Source organism: Dysidea avara, chromosome 1 (genome assembly GCF_963678975.1).
Source record: "Dysidea avara chromosome 1, odDysAvar1.4, whole genome shotgun sequence".
NCBI lineage: Eukaryota > Metazoa > Porifera > Demospongiae > Dictyoceratida > Dysideidae > Dysidea > Dysidea avara.
The window spans coordinates 47,086,461-47,110,156 of record NC_089272.1 but is presented as its reverse complement, the minus strand read 5'-3'; the positions used below and the strand labels follow the sequence as shown (position 1 = coordinate 47,110,156).

Below are 23,696 nucleotides of genomic sequence, written 5' to 3'. Positions count from 1 at the left end.
AACTCAGCTACAAACAAATTGCCCTGTAGAAAGATTAGCTAGAAGAAGTTACCTTATAGGGAGTTCAGCTACGAACAGATCACCCTGTAGAGAGTTCAGCTACAAACAAATCACCCTGTAGAGAGTTCAGTTACAAAGAAACCACCATGTAGAGAGTTCAGCTGCAAAAAAATCAATCACTCTGTAGAGAGTTCAGCTAGAAGAAGTCACCTTGTAGAGAGTGCAGCTGCAAATAAATCACCCTGTAGAGAATTCAGCTACAAACAAATCACCCTGTAGAAAGATCAGCTAGAAGAAGTTACCTTGTAGAGAGTTCAGCTACAAAGAAACCACCATGTAGAGAGTTCAGCTGCAAACAAATCACCTGTAGAGAGTTCAGCTAGAAACAAGTCACCCTGTAGAGAGATCAGCTAAAAACAAGTCACCCTGTAGAGAGTTCAGCTAGAAGAAGTCACATTGTAGAGAGTTCAGCTACAAAGAAACTACCACGTAGAGAGTTCAGCTGCAAACAAATCACCCTGTAGAGAACTCAGCTACAAACAAATCGCCCTGTAGAAAGATCAGCTAGAAAAAGTTACCTTGTAGGGATTTCAGCTACAAACAAATCACCCTGTAGAGAGTTCAGCTACAAAGAAATCATCATGTAGAGAGTTCAGCTGCAAACAAATCATCCTGCAGAGAGTTCAGCTAGAAGAAGTCACCTTTTAGAGAGTTCAGCTACAAAGCAACCACCATGTAAAGAGTTCAACTGCAAAAAAATCAATCACCCTGTAGAAAGATCAGCTAGAAGAAGTTACCTTGTAGAGAGTTCAGCTACAAAAAAACCACCATGTAGAGAGTTCAGCTGCAAACAAATCACCTGTAGAGAGTTCAGCTAGAAACAAGTCACCCTGTAGAGAGTTCAGCTAGAAGAAGTCACATTGTAGAGAGTTCAGCTACAAAGAAACTACCACGCAGAGAGTTCAGCTGCAAACAAATCACCTGTAGAGAGTTAAGCTACAAACAAATCTCCCTGTAGAGAGATCAGCTTGAAGAAGTCACCTTGCAGGGAGTTCAGTTACAAACAAATCACCTGTAGAGAGTTCAGCTATCACCCTGTAGAGAGATCATCTAGAAACAAGTCACCTTGTAGAGAGTTCAGCTACAAAGAAACTACCATGTAGAGAGTTCAGCTGCAAACAAATCACCCTGTAGAGAACTCAGCTACAAACAAATATGCAGTGTAAAAAGATCAGCTAGAAGAAGTTACCTTGTAGAGAGTTCAGCTACAACGAAACCACCATGTAGACAGTTCAGCTGCAAACAAATCACCTGTAGAGAGTTCAGCTAGAAACAAGTCACCCTGTAGAGAGATCAGCTAGAAACAAGTCACCTTGTAGAGAGTTCAGCTAGAAGAAGTCACATTGTAGAGAGTTCAGCTACAAAGAAACTACCATGTAGAGAGTTCAGCTGCAAACAAATCACCCTGTAGAAAGTTCAGCTATGAACAGATCACCCTGTAGAGAGATCAGCTAGAAAGAAGTCACCCTGTAGAGAGTTCAGCTAGAAGAAATTACCTTGTAGAGAGTTCAGCTACAAAGAAACCACCATTTAGAGAGTTCAGCTGCTAACAAATCACCCAGTAGAAAGTTCAGCTATGAACAGATCACCCTGTTGAGAGTTCAGTTAGAAACAAGGAATCCTGTAGAGAGATAACCTAGAAGTATCGCCTTGTAAAGAGTTCAGCTACAAACAAATCACCTGTAGAGAGTTCAGCTACAAATAAATCACCCTGTAGAGAGATCAGCTAGAAGAAGTCACCTTGTAGAGAGTTCAGCTATAAAGAAACCACCATGTAGAGAATTCAGCTGCAAACAAACACCCTGTAGAGAACTCAGCTACAAACAAATCGCCCTGTAGAAAGATCAGCTAGAAGAAGTTACCTTGTAGGGATTTCAGCTACAAACAAATCACCCTGTAGAGAGTTCAACTACAAAGAAACCATTCTGTAAAGAGCTCAACTGCAAACAAATCACCTGTACAGAATTCGGCTAAAAACAAATCACCCTGTAGAGAGATCAGCTAGAAGAAATTACCTTGTAGATAGTTCAGCTACAAACAAATCACCCTGTAGAAAGATCAGTTAGAAGAAGTTACCTTGGAGAGAGTTCAGCTACAAAGAAACCATTTTGTAAAGAGCTCAGCTGCAAACAAATCACCTGTACAGAATTCAGCTACGAACAAATCACCCTGTAGAGAGATTAGCTATAAGAAGTTACCTTGTAGATAGTTCAGCTACAAACAAATCTCCCTGTAGAGAGATCAGCTAGAAGAAATTACCTTGTAGAGAGTTCAGCTACAAAGAAACCACCATGTAGAGAGTTCAGCTGCAAAGAAATCACCCGGTAGAAAATTCTGCCAGAAACAAATTGCCCTGTAGAAAGATCAGTTAGAAGAAGTTACCTTTTAGAGAGTTCAGCTACAAAGAAACCATTCTGTAAAGAGCTCAGCTGCACACAAATCACCTGTACAGAATTCAGCTACAAACACATCACCCTGTAGAGAAATCAGCTATAGAAGAAGTCATCTTGTAGAGTGTTCAGTTACAAAGAAACCACCATGGAGATTTCTGTAATCAATATGTGTGACCGGATTTGCAAAAAGGGGTCTTCCACACACATCCAATTCCGCAAACGCTGGAGATCATAACTCAGTGTTCAAGTAACATATTAACCTGAATATTTCACCATGTATTCAGCTATAGTGGTGCGCACCACTGCCCAAATTTCAAGGCAATAGCTCTTTCCAATCTGAAGTTATCAATTGTCAAAGTTGGCAAATTGGATGTGTTTGGAAGGCCCCTTTTCGCAAATCCGGTCACATATGTATTATAATTATGTATAAGTTGTACATTTACTGATAAAATATTTAAAGTACATCTACTTCATCTTTTCTTCTTCCTGTAGTAAAGAAAAAAATAGGTTTAAAAAGTCCCAAAGCTGGCCATAGGCAGGCTTTGGGGTATACAAGTACAAAAGGAAATGAAATCTAATCCAAAACAGCCAAGCTGTAAAAAAAGTGTGCGGCCCTCAGAAAGGCTATGGTGAAAAAAGATGTGAAATCCAAGGTGGCGGCCAAGAAATGGCTGTGATGGTAGGTTAATGGTAAAAATTTTAATAATGACAATTTAGGTAAATTTTGTGAAGCGGCACAAAAATTCACCTGAATTGTCATTATTAAAATTTTTACCATTAACCTACCATCACAGCCATTTCTTGGCCGCCACCTTGGATTTCACATCTTTTTTCACCATAGCCTTTCTGAGGGCCGCACACTTTTTTTACAGCTTGGCTGTTTTGGATTAGATAGCTTTTACTGGGCAAATGACACTGTCCGTGGCACCCAAGTAAATGTTTATGCCTATTCTAAAGGGGTCGCTCTTTGACTGCTTAATGAAAATTTTCATTAGGCGGGGGTTATCTCTGCTGTCTATGGCGACGTCCCTGAAAGACAGGTAACAGGAAGAGTCATATGAATTTGCACTGGGAATAGTAAATTCGCTGACCCGCAAGAAGTCGAGGAAGGCAAGACAGCATGTTGCCCAAAGCATAGTGTCTGAGTAGGAGGGCCTCTTGTGTGAAAGAATGCATCGAATTTGATTAAGGATTTGAATGGTAATTGGGAGGCATACTCTGGGAGGGTGAGTGAGTGCCTGGTGCTTCGTGATACCTTTTAGGATAATCTGGAGCCGCGGTGTAAGCTGTTGGCTGAACTGGTCATGCAGGCCCTGTAAGACATGAATGTGTCGAATGGCTGAGAGATAGTCTTTAATGGACGCCTGTGAAATGTTAGCAGTTGCCAGGTGTGTTACAAATAATATTAGTGTGGACTTTGTTGCTGGAGTAGTGGAGAGCTTAGCAGCCTTACAGAAATTGGTGTATCGCTGTATGCCTGCTGCGTAGGTAGTTCTAGTTGCTTTGGCCAACCCTGCTTCAAGGAACTGACGAGCTGAAGTGTGGAGCTGGCCCTGGTCCAGAGTACCAGCATTGAGAGATAGTTCTGGACTACCTACAAGGGGTGAGGCAGCACATTGAGATGGGTTGGATGTGCTGAAAAGTGCATGCAATTACAATATACAAGTATGATTAAGAAGTGTTGTACAACATTAAGGACATACAAGATCAATCTAAATTAAATTATGCATGTATACGTGTTGACATTATGTGTGGTTAGTTATTGTCACTGGTGATGTAAGTGGGATGTGTCTTTCCTAGTCAAGTAAATAATGCGTCTGGAAAGCTGGGGAGGCCCAGTCGAGGCATCTTGGGGAGACAATCCTAAGCAGCGGGGTTGACACTGGTGTCGGAATATGAGAAGCGTAAGGATGAGAACTTAAAAATTGAGCTGTCCCATTCCTAGAGAGCATGTCTGCTGCAGTGTTGAGTACTCCCGGGATGTGTGAAGCTCTGACTGTGATTTTGTGAAAGGCTGAGAAGAACCACAGGCACCTTAACAGGTGCATGACTACAGGTTCCTTTGATGAACCTTTGTTGATGGCATCAACAAGGCCGCGATTATCACACTTGAATTCCAATATCTTTTTGGGAAGTAGAGGGCCCCAAATTGCACAACTGAGAACAATTGGGACTAGCCACTTCGCCATAATATCCATTCGCTTCCATTCTGTGGACCACTTCAGTTGAAGCCAGATATTCTGAAACAGGGCACCACATCCCCAGGTGCCTGATGCATCCGTTTCGATTTGAGTGCCTGGTGGCAATGGTGGTGACAAGCATTCCAGGAAGCTCACGCCATTCCAATTGTGTATAAATAAGTGCCACCACCTCAGGTCTGAGCGGAATGCTTTCAAGAGTCGGGTGAAGAATGATAAGCGTTTGAGACGGGCTGCCTTGCTGTACATTCTGGCTACAAATGTGCAACCAGGTTTTACCACCTTTGTAGCGTGCTGCAACAATCTCACTAGTGATAGTATTTCCCTCTTTGTACACTCTTCTTGCTAAGTAAAGTTGCCAAAAGTTTGCGAATTCGTTGTAATTTATCTTTTGGCAGACGAGCCTCCATTCTTTTGGTGTCCAAAGTGATGCCCAAAAAGGTGAGGCAGTGTGATGGCCCCTCCACCTTTTCCAGAGCAAGTGGAATACCAAGTGTGGAACATATTTCTTTGATAGTGGATAAATTATGGGTGCAGGTTGAGGATCCTGGAGGTCCTAAAGTTAAGAAATCATCCAGGTAGTGGAGGACTGGCGAAATTTGCTTCTGTGTGAGTATCCAGGATAGCAGGTCAGCTAGTACATTGAACAATTTTGGAGCTGATCGAAGTCCAAAAGGTAAGTAAGTATCAATGTAGATGTCACGGTTCCAGTCCATTGCCAGCAGGTGACGATCACAGGGGTGGACAGGTAGAAGCCGGAATGCACTTTTAATGTCAATTTTGGCTAGTAGAGTGCCTTGTCCTAGTTGCTGAATGTACTGAATGGCGGAATCAACAGTGATGTTTGTAAGGGAGCAGAGTTTCTTTGAGATGCCATCGTTGATGCTCCGACCAGCTGGGTGGGACAGGTCAATGATTAGACGCCACTTGTCAGGTTGGTGGTTTTTTGGGATTACCCCAAATCTACTTATGTGTGCTTCTGGGATGACATGTCACTTGAAAGGACCAGCAATCCGGTGCTGGGCAATCTCATTAGCAAGGTACTGTGTAACAATGTCTGGATGATGGAGAGCACATTCCAGGTTACGTTTTGCTGACTTAAGGGGCTTGGGAGGTTTTTTGAAGCCATTGCGGAAGCCATGTGAAATTCCAGTAATGAAAAATTGTGCTAGCTCCTGGTTGGGATGGCTTGATAGTAGTAATGCCCAGTTTTTTGGAATCAATGGTGTCGTGATAGCAGTAGCTTCCTGTGGTACCTTGATGTTGGCAGCCAAGTCAGAAAGGTAAGCAGTCCAAGCTGGGACCCATTCTTGATATGGGCTGCAGATGTCCTTCAGGTGTACTCTGATAACGTTTTCCCTTGAGAAGGCTGCAAGGAAAGATCTGTGTTAAGTGGAAACGCATGCAGTGGCCTAAGCCGTCGAGTGTGCTAACTAAGGTATATTTAATATTAAAGTATGGCACATCGGAAATTGCAATATTAATGAAATGTGTTGACACATGTACAATTAAAGCAAGGTAAAGGGGGAGAAAAAAATTTAAAGCAACAACATTAAGAACAGTTACATAGCAAATAAGTTCTGTACTGTGCGCTTATAGGCTCATTAATGCTGGTGGCTCCTTTTGCGGTTGGGTGGCTTCCCTCTTCTTTGTGTGTGGGAATTCTATAGCCTTATGACGTTTATCAGTAACACGGGGGTTGTGTACACAACGGTAGCATATGTGCTCATAGCGGCATGTGGAGCGAGAGCATCCCTCTGGGTTTTCATTCCAGTTCAGGCAGATTTGTTGCTTGTTATTGAATGCTGGTTGGCGGGGCAGGCGATAGGAGTTAGCTGGGATTGTCAGTTGAGATCGGCCAGATTGATAATTCCCTAAAGCATGATCGGGGAATACTGTATTCCATATGGTGACATCGATGGCCGACCATTTCTTTATATTGGAGGCAGATGCTTTTAGGCAGAATCTCCGGTCGTAGATTGCCCAACGACCTTCCCGGTAATATAGTGAGGCAGAAATAATCAAGCTTTGATAGCCCACCAGGTCAGCAACCCGTTGTGGTGCAGAACGGAAGAGTATTGCCATATATACCCCAAAGCACTGTATCCAGTCAAGAATGTTGTTCACCTCCTGGAGTTTTGTCTTTGAGCTAGTGGGTTGGTCTCCGGTGTTGGCTTCTGCGGAACTTAGGTAATCTGGGAATAGCTCTGCCATTTCGACAAACATCCCTTGCTTGACTCTTTTCACCAACCTGGCCGGTACTGGTGGTAAGCCGTCACTAAGTAAGATAGGTAATTGGTGATCAACCTGATGTTTGGTGTGTGTGGCATCTGAGGGGGGGGGGGGGGGGATTGTCGGGATGATCTCATCTCTCAGTTCTATGGCAGTTGGGAGTTCCTCAAAGGCTAAGGAGGAATGAGGTAGGTATATAATATGCTACAGACACCAGTTGGAAGGGGGGGCAATTGTCAGATATGCTCCAATGAAATAGCATGTCTCTGATGGTAAGCAGAGGTATTAAGTGGCAGCATTTGGTAATAGCAAAGATATTGATTGGTGTTTAATATGGTGAAGCCACTATTAAGAGGTGTTGACAGCCCCACTAGTAACAGTGCATTTGCTGAACATGCAGTCTCTTGCAATTATACCTCACAAACTTAAGGGATGGGGGGTGGTGGGTTGTAGATGAATGCACACAATCAGACTACAGTACATGACAGGTTAGAGGGTCCGTGATGTTTCAAGGCAAGGGGTAGGTGGGGGCATTGGAAGGAAGATGCTATGATGGGAGTCCACCCTTGCATAGTGTCATCACGGGCACTGTGCAACCGAATTCTTAGGATTTAACCCTAAATTTATATATATATATATATATATATATATTGTGCTCACCGAATTCATCACTGTCTTCGGAGTCTGTGCCATTGTTGATGTGGGCGGTTTCTTCCAAGGGCTCGGGGTTAGACGACTCTGGAAATGCCTTTCTGGTAGGAATATCGTCTGTAGTTAAAGGACGAGTCTTCTGGCATTTACTCTGCTGGCTGTTTGACTCTGTGGCTTTTCTCTTACATGTTGATCTTGTGACGGTGGCGCTTGAATCACCTTTCTCTTACTGTTGCTGTGTGTTGCTCGTCTTGAACTTCATTGAACGGGTGGTAGCAACATCAGATCCAGAGCTGCGAGTACTAGTAGAACGAGAGCCGCGCGTAGAAGCAGAGTCCATCTGTCTTGAACGAGATGTAGTGCCGCCCTTGGCAGTAGAGTTTCTCTTCTTGGACTTAGATTTCATCCTGTTTAAGGGGTAACACTCACTAGTGGCTGCTCAGCTGGCCTCGTGTGACAACTGCACATGCGTCAATATTCTTATTATTAAAGCGCTATTTCTTATTAGTGCCGTCCTACTGCTGACAGGAGGAGATTTGGCGTTCTGCTCCCACCATTAACTATGTTTAAAGGATTTAAACTTCATTAAAAATTGTAAATCCTACTATTGCCATATAATATGCTACAAATGGGTGCCTTTGAACTGCACACAAAGTATATTACACAACTATTTTATAGCATCCCATCAGGTTTTGTAAATATTCCACTCTTGGGTCATAATCCAACCCAATTTATTGGGTGCATTATGTATATAATTATACAACTTTTACACATGTGGAAATGCATGCCATATACTGGAGTATTACTATCAGTGCTCAAAAACACACTAACGAGCAGTGGAAAATATTTCAGAGTTGATATGTTTCCTCCATTCTTGTTAGTACATTCCAGGAATTTATCAGCTGAAATTTTGTTTTCTCTCTGCTACAATAGTATAATGGCTCTTTAAGAGATCAATTGTGGGATTAATTTTAAGCTGTGGACTTGGAAATGAAGGTATGTAGTTCAGCTTTCACAATTTAGTTTATAGTGCTGTTAAATGCAGTGACTTTGAGACACTGTCAACTAAAGTGCATAGCAAATAATGTGGTGCTTAATGTCTTGAGCCAATATTAAATGTATTAATCAACTAGGGATACGGCGATTATGCCGGCATAATTTCTGGCATAATAGGTGTGTGTGGGAATCAGGAATTATGCTAGCATTTTGAGGTGATTATAAGTAGGAAAATCTGCAGATTGCACAATTCCGTTAAAAAAGATTGAGATACTCTAATAGAGCAGTCATAAATTCTAATAGAACAGTCGCTGAAGATTATTTACTCTAATAAAGCAGTCACATTGAAATGAAATACTCTAATACAGCAACCAGCTAAAGAATTCAAGACTATTTGAAGCTTAAACATCAATGAAAATGGCCTGATACAGCAATAAACTGGCATTATTAGCCAATTATGGTGGCATAATTTTGGGAATAACGGGAAATTCTCAAAAGCATAATAGGTGACTTTTTGAGTACTGCTCAAAAGCATAATGTTCAATTTTTGGAGCATAATAGCCTCATACATACCTATAATCAATGGTACAGTAGTACTGTTTAAGTAGGAATCGCCTCGAAAATTTCATGCACTACCCAAAATTCTGCATTTAAAAGTCATCCTAGAGACATTTAACATGACAAAAATCACCTTTACAAAATAGCACTAGTCTATATAATATATAATACAGCATTATATAAACACTTACAGGTGGCCAAATATAAAATTATTTAAAAATTGCCAAAACTCGAATTTTAGTCTCACTGTCTGACCAGTCGCAAGGCTAGAGGCCAAACAAAGCAGTACACAGCCACCATTTTCCACCACAATAACAAACTCATCAGTGGGATGTGCCTTTTGGGGTTCTGACAAGCATAGACTCTCTGCGTCTTGTCTTTTCATTTATCTTCAATCAGGTTGCTCGTCTTCTTCTTCGTCCAATGAATCCATATCGAGGCATTAATTTTCCATATCAACACTTTCTTTCAGCAGCATATTTAGATGCCACAGAATTATTTCAGATCTGTATTGCAGAAGTGCTTCAGTCCCGGTGCTACTATAGAAGAGAGATACTAGCTAGATAACTGCAACTTCCTGATTGAGGTCCCATACTTGATAGGTTTGCGACCACGCCCATCAAATAGAGGTCTATATAGGTAAACTAATAGTGATAGAGTATGGAGGCCACATGCACCTCTTAATAATGTATCTATTTACTTATCAAACAAGATGACCTCACCCCAGCCCTTGCTAGCTGCACACCCCTGGCTGACTCGAGATATACTCTAATACAACAGTCATGTAAGATATTCTAATAGAACAGTCACAAGTTACATTGTAGATAGCTCTGCTACAACAAAAAACTAAACAACTAGTATTTTTAAAAATGGAGTAGGGTCTATGCAGTAAAAAGTAGTGAAACAAGAGATGAATAATGCGTGCTATTACAGCATAGCTTGATGTTAAAGTCCCTACTTTGGCACATTTGCTATAACAGTAATTTTGTTCAATGCCAAAGTAGTGACTTTCCCATCGAGCTATGCTGTACATAATAGCATGTATCATTCATCTCTTGTTTCACTACTTTTTATTGCATACATCCCTACTTCATTTTTAAATCAGCAGTTTTTAAAATACTAGTGACTTTAAAATATCCACAGTTATTATTGTCATACCATCAATCACACCTCTTGTTTTACTAGATTTATTACTTGGATCCCTAGTTCATGTAATTTATAAATACACTAGTTTGCTTACTTTTTGTTATAACACATAGCTATGATGTGCATGTGTGACTGATATTGAACATGGCCATAGTATTAGGGTGAGTGCATTATTAGAGTGTCTTGACAGACAACCTGTACTATCAAATGGAATTGTCTTTCTGTGCTTCCTTCATCATGGTTGATGTAACCAATTGCAATAAGTAGATTAAGTACAGCTACTATCATAGCTCAAAAACAATGTTCCAGTAACCATTATTGTTTATTGAAACCTGCCCTCTTAAAAAAATCCGACATCTGGGGGAAACCTGGTGGGTAAATTTATTAGGTAAGGTCTATAGAACTTAATTCCATCATTGAAACATGTGTCCAGAAGTCAGTCACAGAATTGGCATATTTGATTTGACTACTCAATGACTAGTAGTAGGGGAAAGCTCATTCAGAAGAGAAATAGCAAGTTTTTGGCACTCCTGGTGGTGCTAAGGAGAGCACAAGTGAACAACAACAGCAGGATATAGTACCTTATATTACAGAGGTACTATATTGTGGAACGCTCTGCCAGCTGCTTTGTATCACGCATCAACTTTATTTCAATTCAGGAGTAGCTATTTAGAACAATATAATTGTAGTTAATATTAATTTGTAAATGTATGTAGTTTTATACATGTACGCTGTATACAGGGCGTAGCTGAAAAACAGCTTTGCTGATGCTACCTTCCCTGTTTAAATAAATTGAAAAAAAAAAAAAAAAAAAAAAAAAAAGGATCAATATAAGCTGAGACTATCCAAGTGTGCAGGCAATGAAAATGGCTGCCACTAGAGAGTGCTGGGTATTCCATGTTCCAGCAAACTACGCAAATCACTGATAAGAAATCACCTCAGAACAAGGTTTACCTGTGCAGAAGATTATTACAGATTCCATTTAGTTTTCAATTCTTATATTCTGGCTGTTTTATCACTAATGGGTTTACTCACGTGGGTGTGCACAGACAAACATAGTTAAATAGATAGGTATAGGTACACACACATTTTAATTTCAGTAAACCAGGCATATGCCCTCAGCTGACCTTCAGCCAGTTATGGGCATGCGCCTGGTTTAAAAATGGTGTGCTTTGGAGAAGGATCATGGAGCTATGCATGCATGAAATTGTATTTCTTTCTTCCTGTAATTATATGTATGCACAGTGTGGTATGCTGGCTTTCTTGGCCACATGACACACTACCATGTGTCTTGATAATGTGATAATGTTTCTTGTTGAATAATAGGTACTACTCCTACACCACCAACATACTCTACTAAAAGGCCTGGTAAGTGGCAATTATGTACACAATGCACCTTGATTAAATATATCATAACAGTCTGATAGTCAAATACGAAAAAGGCTATGTACAGTATCCAGGAAAGATGATATAAAAGCAGTTTTCATATCATTCTATGTGAAATTAATGGAGATTAACACAGGCCTTAAATTAACGTGCGGTCATTACAAAATCCGCACAAATAGCACAATGTCTGCACATAATTAGTTTTGGGCTGATACACATGTCCTTGCAAAACCAATAGTGGTACCATAATAGCTGATGTGTACATGTTTGTTTGTAGTGCTAACAATAACTGTCACTTGGTTGCTAGGAGATACTACATTTTCCCAACCCAAGGATTTACCAGTGCCACCTCCCCTTTGTGTACTGCTATCACCAGCAGCTGTAATGACCACAGCCTGGTGATATGTTGCAGCTATGTGGTTGTGTTTAACCTCAAAACTTTCAATGAAAACTCTCGCAGTATGTATAAAGTGCTCCTCTAGCTCATGTCTGTACAATGTGACTCTATGTCTGTACATTTGTGAATATGTAAGGACATTTGTCCTCGGCACCTTAAAAATTAAATTAAGGCCTGTTAACATATCCTGATACTTTGGATATGTTGTTCTATGAGAAAAGAGCTTTAAAATGACACCTAACTACACCCTGTACCATTTTCCCACAATGCAAGTTTTGTCTACCAAATTATAACTGTGACCCGATTTTGGAAAATCAGTTCTATCGTCACATTTGACAACTCAAATATTCATGACCAAACTTAAGTATTCCAAGCAATTGATCAACATTACAATGGTTACAATAGTTAGTCAGTACCTTGAATTACTACAAACTATGAGCAACAGGTGCCAAAGTGTCTTAACTCCCTCCTCATACCCAAAGCCACCCACACTGCACCAGCTTAACATGTACTGCCACCACCTTGGCGTGTAGCTGCAGGTGTAGTTACTAACTTATTAATTAAACTCACACTCTAGAATATGAAATTATATTTCTTTTTTCCTGTCATTATATGTATGCACAGTGTGGTGTGCTAGCTTTCTTGGCCACATGACACTCTACCATGTATCTTGATAATGTGATAATGCTTCTCTTTGGTAAAGGTGGTCCACCACCACCACCATCATACTCTACTAAAGAGTCTGGTAAGTGACAATTATTTACACGATGCACGTTGATTAAATATACAGGTGTATTATAATAGTCTGGTAGTCAAATACAAAAAAGGCTATGTATCCAGGAAAGATGGTATAAAAACAGTTTTGGTACTATTCTATGTGAAATTTAATGGAGAGTAACATATCCTGATACTTTGGATATGTTGTTTTATGAGAAAAGAGCTTTAAAAATAATGATACCAAACTTTCTTTTATACCATTTTCCCATAAACTTCGTCTACCAGATTGTAACTGTGAACCGATTTTGGAAAATCAGTTCTAACGTCACATTTGACAACTCAAATATTCATGACCACAATTAAGTATTCCAAGAACTTTACAATGGTTATAATAGTTAGACAGTACCTTGAATTACTACAAACTCTGAGAAATAATCCAACAGGTGCCAAACTGTCTTAATGGTAACACAGTGAATTGTAAATTTCTAATTATTTTACGCATGACATTAAGACTGATTTTCCAAAACTGGATCACTATTGTAACTGTCTGTGGAAGTGTTGGATCATTGTTAGATAATTGTTTCAAAGGGGTAAGGAAGTAATTTAAGGGAGATTAGTGAATATAAGCTACTTATCCTTTTCTATATCAATCAACAACTGTCTACTACTGAATAATAGAAAGAGATTACATTAATCAAAACTAAAGCACAATTGTACAGGCTAGCATACTGGCTGTAAGACACTCTCCCTTGTTTATACTTTTTAAATAAAATTAACACACATGCTATTTTCTACCACAGTATTTGTGGTCTCTATTGGAGAACCCATTGTGGTACCAGAGGGTATACAAGTTGTCTTTGATTGTGGAGAGTTGATTGAGAATTCAACTGTGCAAGGAGGGGTTGCCATTGTAAATTGGTATAAGGATGGAAGAAGAGTAAGCAATAACTCAGTGATTTCTGGAAGTATTATAAGCAATAACTCAGTGGTGTATGGAGAAAGAGTTAGCGATAACTCAGTAGTTAATAAAGAAATAATTAGCAACAAGTCAGAGGTTAATAATAAAGAAATAATTAGAAATAGTTCAGTGGTTTATGGAGACTTAATTAGGAATAACTCAAGAATGATAAGCAATAACTCAGAGAGTTATGACACAACAATAAGCACGGTTTACGCCCCATTGTCTCCAGATAAGAGAACTATGGAGATCACTACAGTAATGAGTAGTATTCCATCTCAGATTGGAGGGGGAGGCGTTTATTCCTGTATAGCCTGTGTTGATGATAAACTATGTTTTGATAGAACAACTATAATGGATGTTTGTGGTAAGTGTCATTTGATAACGTGACTGAATTTAACATGTTTGTTGTGATAGTTCCACCTCAACTGGATAAAGGCAGTGGTATGGTAGTACCACAAAATCCTGTGGTAATTATGATTAGATGTGGACAAGATTATGAGGCTCCAGCAGCTATCATTGGTCATATACTGTGTCCAGAATTTCAACGGGGTAAAACAAAAGTATCTGTGTTTAAGAATGATGTGGAAATTAAGGGATTTGCTGGCATTGTTCAATTTGGTCCTAACGATATTTTTGGTACATACAAGTTTATATCAGAAAACAATTGTGGTAGAGATGTTGCAGTGACCAGGATAACTCGTAAAGGTTGGTGTTTGTTGGACAGTAGTAGTGTGTACTTAATAACAACAACAATATTATTTTGCAGTACAATAAATTTACAATTTCTAGCGAAATGAAATCTACATTTATTCGATATAATGAGGGATATAAGTCCTTGTTGAAGAACATTTTTGAAAGATTAAGATACTTTAATAAGGCCATATTTATTAAATGAGAAGGGATACTATTGTTAGGAATATTAATAATATGGGGTTTTAAATTTCAGGGCTTGCCGTATCCTTTGAGGAAATGTATAGAGGTTAACAATGCACTGCCTTTGCTGGTATAAGTTTTGGAAACTACATTGATAAAGCAAAATGCTAGTAAAATACGTAGGTTGGATTCTGGGAAAGTAGATGTTCAAGGACATCGACTTAGCACATTAAAATTGAGATACTCTCTAATAGTGTAATCACTATACATGAACTACTCTAATAAAACATGCTTGTGAGCTTGAAATACTGCCAAGGATATTGCAATAAACATTAATTTTATTAATACACCATGACTCCATAAGTAAACTTTAAGCAAAGAATTGAGCAAATTAAGATAAAAAGAATTGCTGGAAAGAAAAATGAGTCGTAAAAGCAAAATATGAACTCATCCCTACCGGAGGTTGTATGTAATGTGCTGCAACTGTACTGTACTTTGTAATGGCTGTGACAGTGATGTGTCCCACCCATGCTGTAATCTATTCAGTGGTAGCTAGCACTGGCATCCATAGGTTTCACTGATCATGATCTAGAGTGATAGAATACAGCGTACATGAATCACGTATAAGCAACTAGAAAGCTTTTTATACGTATGCTACAGGCTGCATGCATCATGTGTATATTTGTGCTTCCGGGTGTTGCCTTCATGTGTGTGGCAATTTTTCCTTCAGCGTGTAGTCATGTGTACCCAAAACCAAACTGTGTGTGTGCGTGTTGAGTTCATGCATGTGGTAGTAGCGTAAGTCACCTATTATCGGACGGTACGTAGTATCGAACTTATTATACTAAGTGAGCTAAACAACAAATGAAGGTGGGAAAAGGCTAACTGAAGACTAACAGCCAACAATACAACATTTTCAATAATTTCCTTCCGTAGTTTCTATTGGTAAAGGACTCCAGAGGCTCTAGTGGATACAAGGTGGCACGAAGCGAACAAAATCACAATTATTGTACAGTAAAAAACACCTGTAACTTCTCACCACAACAATGCATATACTTCCAGTTTGTACCATTCGATGGGGTGATCTTTGTTCTTCCTAAGTCCTAAGTCAGGAGGCTTCAAGTTATGAGCAAAACAGTAGCACCTATAAAAATCATTGTTTCAGTCAAATTTGAACAGTACATTCAATCTCCGTAAAATTTCGGTTGCAGATTGTTATCCGGTAGTTGGATATCCCATAAAAACCTCAAAGTGGTAGGGTAATTCCCTAGTGAGTAATTCATTGGAATGTGCGAACTGTTTGAAAATTGGTCATTGAGTGAAGTACTGCTGTTCGATAATACATGCCAGTGTTCGAGATATGGCAAACAATGAGGTTGTTGTTTAGCCCATAACTCCCGGTATATTGGTGTGATTTACTTACCACTTGGTGCCCAGAGAGACCAGGGGCCACTCTGTTGAATAGTCCAAAACCAGAAGTCTGTACGTTGCTGTGGTGAGGAAATATAAGTGCTTGTTGAAATCTGTTCGATAAATGACGACTTAAGCTACACACAAAATGTTTGCAGTACTGTATCTTCAGGTATAGGCAACCTCCCTTGTTTTACAACATTAAATTATCCCTAATTGAAATTAAAATTCATATTTTTCTTTACTTGTTTGTGTAGTTTTATTGTATATTGATTTGGTGTACAGACTGCTTAGCTTTTTTTGCCAAAGCTTAATAATTAATGATGGTATTACAAAATAGCCATGTGGAAAAAAACTACTTTGGCATTGGACAGATTATGATAACATGCCAGCATGTGGATTTTCCCACATCAAGACACACAATAGTGTGTCGTGCGGCCCAAGAAGCCGGTGCGCCACACCGTGAGTATATTGACAGGAAGAACGAAAACGTCATTTTCCCACCTTTGTATCTCGGTGATCACTTATCTGATTGGAACCAAATTTGCTACGCAGTTGCCCGCCAGCCAAGGGAGTCTACATTCCAAATTTGAAGGAATCGCTCCAGCCATTTCCGAGATACGAGCTGCCAAAGTTTCGTTTTTTTTTCTTGGTTTTTTTTTTCTTCTTCTTCTTCGTCTTTTCGCACACTTGCAAAAATTGCTATAACAAGCAAACGCGTACTCCGATTGCCTTGAAATTTGACACACAGAAAGGGAGTCCAAAGGCGAATCCTAGCATCAAATGTGGTACAAATCCGATGAATGGTTCAGGAGTTATGACCGATTATTCGCGTAAAACAAGATCGATTTGTTGTCACACCTACAGGGTAAACCGCTTCATGGAATGAGTTGAAAATTGCTATGTAGATGGAGTAACCATCGTAGGAGTGCCTTTTGGTGGTTTGAAAGGAATCGAGATAAATACCACGGAGATATGACACAAAACCCAACCTGTATCACAATTACGCGATCGATTTTTATGAATAAAAAAGTATTAGTTTTCACGCCTACTAGGCAAACCGCTTAGAGCAATGAGCTGAAAATCGGTGTATAGCAATAATCTTCATAGAAAGTCCTTGCAGTAGTACAGAAGAATCGTATTACAAATCACTGAGTTATGATTCGAAAGCCAACTCCATGTAGCAAATGCGAGATCGAGATACTCTAATAGAACAGTCACTCTAATAGAGCATTCGGCTAATTTATTTACTCCATTATAGAATTTTATTACATCACAAGTTATTCTGTATGGAGTTCAGCTGCAAACAGTTAATCTTATAGACAGTTCAGCAAGAAGGCAGTCACCATGTGGAGAGTTAAGCAAATATATCACTATAGAAATTCAGAACATTACAAGTCACCCTGAAGAAAGTTCAGCTATAAACAAGTCATGCACTGTGTAGAGAATTCAGCTACAATTAAGTCACTCTCTAGAGAATTCAGTTACACAGAATTCAGCTACACACATGTCACTGTGGAGAGAGTTCAGCTACAAACAAATTACCCTTTAGAGTGATCAGCTACAAACAAAACACTTTGCAGGGTGTTCAGCTGCAACAAATCAACCTTTAGAGCAATCAGCAATGAACAAATCAACACAAATCTACCTGTAGAGAGATCAGCTAGAAACAAACCACCCTAAAGAGAGTTCAGCTACAAAAAATCACCCTGTAGAGACATCACCTAGAAACTAGACACAATGTAAGGAGTTCAGCTACAAGCAATCACCCTGTAGAGAGTTCAGCTAAAACAAATCAACCTACAGAGAGATCAGTTACAAACAAATCACCTTATAGAGAGTTCAGCTACAAACAGATTACCTGTAGAGAGATCGGCTTCAAACAAATCAACCTGCAGAGAGATCAGCTACACACAAATCAACTTGTAGAGAGATCAGCTACAAACAAATCACCCTGTAGAGAGATCAACTAGAAACTACACACAATGTAAGGAGTTCAGCTACAAACAAATCACCCTGTAGAGAGATCAGCTACAAACTAGACACAAAGTAAGGAGTTCAGCTACAAGTAAATTACCCTGTAGAGAGTTCATCTACAAACAAATCAACCTGTAGAGCAATCAGCTAGAAACAAATCAACCTGAAGAGAGGTCAGCTACAAAAAATCACCCTGTAGAGAGATCAGTTAGAAACAAATCACCCTGAAGAGAGATCAGCTACAAACAAATTGCCCTGTAGAGAGATCAGCTACAAGCAAAACACCCTGTAGAGAGTTCAGCAACAAAGAAACCACCATGTAGAGAGTTCAGCTACAAACAAATTACCCCGTAGAGAGATCGGCTACAAACAAATCAGCCTGTAGAGAGTTCAGCTAAAACAAATCAACCTGCAGAGAGATCAACTACAAACAAATCACCTTTAGAGAGTTCAGCTACAAACAAATTACCCTATAGAGAGATCGGCTACAAACAAATCAACCTGCAGAGAGATCAGCTACACACAAATCAACTTGTAGAGAGATCAACTACAAACAAATCACCCTGTAGAGAGATCAGCTAGAAACTACACACAATGTAAGGAGTTCAGCTACAAATAAATCACCCTGTAGAGAGTTCAGCTAAAACAAATCAACCTGCAGAGAGATCAGCTACAAACAAATCACCTTTTAGACAGTTCAGCTACAAATAAATTACCTTGTAGAGAGATCGGCTACAAACAAATCAACCTGCAGAGAGATCAGCTACACACAATTCAACTTGTAGAGAGATCAGCTACAAACAAATCACCCTGTAGAGAGATCAGCTAGAAACTAGACACAATGTAAGGAGTTCAGCTACAAGCAAACCACCGTGTAGAGAGTTCTGCTACAAACAAACCAACCTGTAGAGCGATCAGCTAGAAACAAATCACCCTGAAGAGAGGTCAGCTACAAAAAATCACCCTGTAGAGATATCAGCTAGAAACAAATCACCCTGAAGAGAGGTCAGCTACAAAAAAAATCACCCTGTAGAGAGATCAGCTAGATACAAATCACCCTGAAGAGAGGTCAGCTACAAACAAAACACTTTGCAGAGAATTCAGCTACAAACAAATCAGCTTGTAGAGAGATCAGTTACACACAAATCAACCTGTAGAGAGATAAGCTAGAAACAAATCACCCTGTAGAGAGTAGCTACAAGCAAAACACCCTGTAGGGAGTTCAGCAACAAAGAAACCACCATGTAGAGTGTTCAGCTGCAAACAAATCACCTTATAGAGAGTTCAGCTACAAACAAATCACCCTGTAGAGAGATCAGCTAGAAACTAGACACAATGTAAGGAGTTCAGCTACAAGCAAATCACCCTTTAGTGAGTTCAGCTACAAACAAATCAACCTGCAGTGAGATCACCTACAAAAAAGCACCTTGTACAGAGTTCAGCTACAAACAAATTACCCTGTAGAGAGATCGGCTACAAACAAATCAACCAGTAGAAAGATCAGCTACACACAAATCAACCTGCAGAGAGATCAGCTACAAATAAATCACTTTACAGACAGTTCAACTACAAACAAATTACCTTGTAGAGAGATCGGCTGCAAATTAATCAACCTGCAGAGAGATCAGCTACACACAAATCAACTTGTAGAGAGATCAGCTACAAACAAATCACCCTGTAGAGAGATCAGCTAGAAACTAGATACAATGCAAGGAGTTCAGCTACAAGCAAAATCACCCTTTAGTGAGTTCAGCTACAAACAAATCAACCTGCAGTGAGATCACCCACAAAAACGCACTTGTACAGAGTTCAGTTACAAACAAATCACCCTGTAGAGAGATCAGGTAGAAGAATTCACCTTGTAGAGAGTTCAGCAACAAAGAAACCACCATGTAGAGAGTTCAGCTGCAAACAAATCACCCATTAGAAAGATCAGCTAGAAGAAGTTACCTTGTAGAGAGTTCAGTTACAAAGAAACTATCGTATAGAGAGTTCAGCTACAAAGAAATTACCCCGTAGAGAGTTCAGCTAGAAGAAGTCACCTTGTAAAGAGTTCAGCTACAAAGAAACCATCATGTACAGAGTTCAGCTACAAAGAAACCACCTGTACAGAATTCAACTACAAACAAATTACCCTGTATAGAGATCAGCTAGAAGAAGTTACCTTGTAGATCGTTCAGCTACAACAATTCACCCTGTAGAAAGATCGGCTAGAAGAAGTCACCTTGTAGAGTGTTCAGTTACAAAGAAACCATCATGTAGAGAGTTCAGCTGCAAACAAATCACTCTGTAGAGAGTTCAGCTACAAAGAAACCGCCATGTAGAGAGTTCAGCCTCATACAAACCACCTTGTAGAGAATTCAACTACAACAAATCACCCTGTAGAGAAGAAGTTACCTTGTAGAGAGTTCAGCTACAAAGAAACCATCATGTAGGGAGTTCAGCTACAAGAAACCACCATGTAGAGAGTTTAGCTGCAAACAAATCACCTGTAGAGAGTTCAGCTAGAAACAAATCACACTGTAGAGAGATCAGCTGGACAAAGTCACCTTGTAGAGAGTTCAGCTACAAAGAAACCATCATGTAGAGAGTTCAGCTGCAAACAAATCACCCTACAGAGAGTTCAGCTACAAAAAAATCACCCTGTAGAGAGTTCAGCTAGACGAAGTCACCTTATAGAGAGTTCAGCTACAAAGAAACCATCATGTAGAGAGTTCAGCTACAAAGACACCACCATGTAGAGAGTTTAGCTGCAAACAAACCACCTGTAGAGAGTTCAGCTAGAAACAAAATACCCTGTAGAGAGACCAGCTAGAAGATGTTACCTTGTAGAGAGTTCAGCTACAAAGAAACCATCCTGTATATAGTTCAGCTACATTTCAAGTCACCCAGTAGAGAGATCAGCTGCAAAAAATATCCTGTGGGGAATAATGGGCATGTATTAAATATATGTATATAATTTGTATAATTACTAATAAAATCAAAAATAATTGAAGTACTAAAATTCTTCTTTAAGTTCTTCTTCCTGTAGTAAAGAAAAAAACACATGGGTTAAAAAGCCCCAAAGCCAGCCATAGGCCGGCTTTGCAGTATACAAATACAAAAAGAAGTGATATCTAATCAAAAACAGCCAAGTTGTAAAAAAAGGTGCGGCCCCCAAAAAGGCCATGGTGAAAAAAGATGTGAAATCCAAGGTGGCGGCCAAGAAATGGCTGTGATGGTAGGTTAATGGTTACATTTTAATAACGACAATTCAGGTGAATTTTGTGCCGCTTGGCCTTGGCACCAAATTCACCTGAATTGTTTTTATTAAAATGTAACCATTAACCTACCATCACAGCCATTTCTTGGCCGCCACCTTGGATTTCACATCTTTTTTCACCATGGCCTTTTTGGGGGCCGCACCTTTTTTTACAGCTTGGCTGTTTTTGATTAGATAACTATATTATCTTATTCTTATCGTTCATCAACTTTTTATTGCTGGATCCCCTGCTTCACTTACTTGGTAGTATTGGTTAGGCATAGCTAAGCCTATGAATAAGTTCAGAGCAGTCCCAAATCCTTCCAACAAGTTTCGATTGATTTTTACTTCACTGAATTTTGTACTGTTTGTCACTGCCTGACTGATTGATGCCTCCAGCAAACCACAACTCAACTACAAGGCTGTTGGTTTAGTCTCTTCTCACTTTGAGATGTTTTTTTGTCAAGTGCTGCAACTACTGTACAATGCATACATCATGGACTTACCTTTGTCCTCCTTTGTGGCCCATTTCTTTCTCCACTATATTACATAGGTGATAACGTATCATGGTTTTATTGCTTTAATTTCCAGAAAGTGACCAGGTTAATTGTTGAGGCACTTCCCATTGTTTCTATTGCTTTATAATGGCTGAAATTGAAGCAGAATGGCCACTATCCATTTCAGTACTTGATAGTCAGGGCATGCATAGTCATAATTTCCACAGTGACTGAATTACCCTTCTCGGATTCTTTGTTTTTAACACTGTATTAATGGTGGATAGAACATAGTGGTGGTTCACATTGATAGTCAGTGCACACATTCAGTCATGAAATCAATTATTATAATGTGTTTGGTGCCACTATCTCCATTGATGTGGTATGCAATTCTTTTGCCGGTAATGAAATTGTGTTATTGCAAAAAAGTAAATAACAAGTGTAAGGAAAAAGATAGATATTTACATTTTGAATAGGCATCATAGAAATAAACAAGGGAGGTCATCTACACCAGCAGCTATATACGTACTTATGTACTACGGGACATTTAATTCTTATTTCATCATGGATATGCTATGAACATCTTGAAATGGGAAATACCGTAAATGTCCTGGAGATTTTGGTTTATTTATTTCAAATGATAATGGCTTAAATTCTTTAAAAGAGACCAGATATAGGTTAACCCCTATTGTGATTTTACTTAAAATTCTGCAATATTATATAGTCATCTGTTACTGCATGATACGAATGACAACTGGCCAGTGTAGCCTGACTCATGTAAAACTGCAAAGGTTAGAGGACAGGTACAGGTATTGGTGATGGGGCTGGTCTCCCAGCGGTTACTGCATTTCTAAGTAATTTAGTTAGTGATTTACTTTGTTGAATCACACTGCACTAACTTAACAATCCAAAAAATACGGATGAATACAGCTTTAATGTCTAAAGCTGACTCCATCATCTATCCACTAGAGAACCTCTACAGTGTATTCCCGTCTTCGTTGCAATATCAATCAGCTGCTTATCAACTTTTAAAATTGTCTATGCTTCCGTCGCTGCTGCCACTTTCACTACAAAGTATAATGTCTTCAATGTTTTGGGTGAAGAAAACGAAATAATTATTTGGTTTCATTTAGATATTTGGTAGAGCTGGGCAGCAATGAAAAACAGTACCTCTCTAAATATCATGGCCTTAATGTAAAAGCCATTGGTATTAAGGTAACAGCCATTTACCTCAATAGCACCAAATACCCATGCACTGCTTGAAGAAGGCTGTTTTACCATGTTTTACTCCAAGTAAGGCGCTATAGAAACCAAGCAGTAAACTAACAGATGGGAACAAATTGTTTACTTTAAGCTACCTTAAGTAAACAATTTGTTCCCATCTGTTAGTTTACTGCTTGATGTTTACAGCATTTTACTTGCATTTAAACATGGTAAAACAGCCTTCTTCAAGCAGTGATGGTAGCTCAGCAAGCCATACCACAGACAAAGTTGTTTGCATAATTTGGTTAGCTGACTACATCAGAACTTACCTAAAAACATTGTCACAAGTCTGTTACCCTCTAAAAATGGGATGAAACATGCCCACAAGGAGGCCATACTGCCCAGACAGTATGGCAGTATAAAGGCAGTATCAAAACCGGTATGATCACAGTTTGCTAAAAATGTTAGTATATTGGCTAATATTTGGGACATGTACTTTACTTTGCACTGTTTTTACTCGGTGAGATCCAGGGGTGTATGCAGGGTTTTTACAACGTGGTTTCCAAATTTGGTAGTGAGTTATGGGGTGTGGGGATCTGGAGACACAGCCCCCAGCTGCTGACAGATTAAAAATATGTACAATAAAAACTTTACCAGATTCATGATTTCATGAGTAATAAACTATTTTCAATGTATGCTTGGTTCCCTTTTAGGTCCTAAATGTTAATGAACTATATGCACTGTCCAGGTAATATAATAATCCAAATGACCACATATTTAATTTCTCCGATTAAAAACTGAAT

At 39.3% G+C, this 23,696-nt stretch overlaps 1 protein-coding gene across 1 annotated transcript in view; it reads left to right on the top strand.

The window, feature by feature from the left end:
- LOC136250687 (uncharacterized) overlaps positions 1-23,696 on the top strand; it is a 42,478-nt gene that overhangs the window by 5,699 nt on the left and 13,083 nt on the right. Inside the window, exons 2-5 of the mRNA XM_066042916.1 lie at positions 11,561-11,602; positions 12,721-12,762; positions 13,535-14,059; positions 14,110-14,400. Coding sequence (XP_065898988.1) covers positions 11,561-11,602; positions 12,721-12,762; positions 13,535-14,059; positions 14,110-14,400 — 900 coding nt within the window. The remainder of the gene's footprint in view (positions 1-11,560; positions 11,603-12,720; positions 12,763-13,534; positions 14,060-14,109; positions 14,401-23,696) is intronic.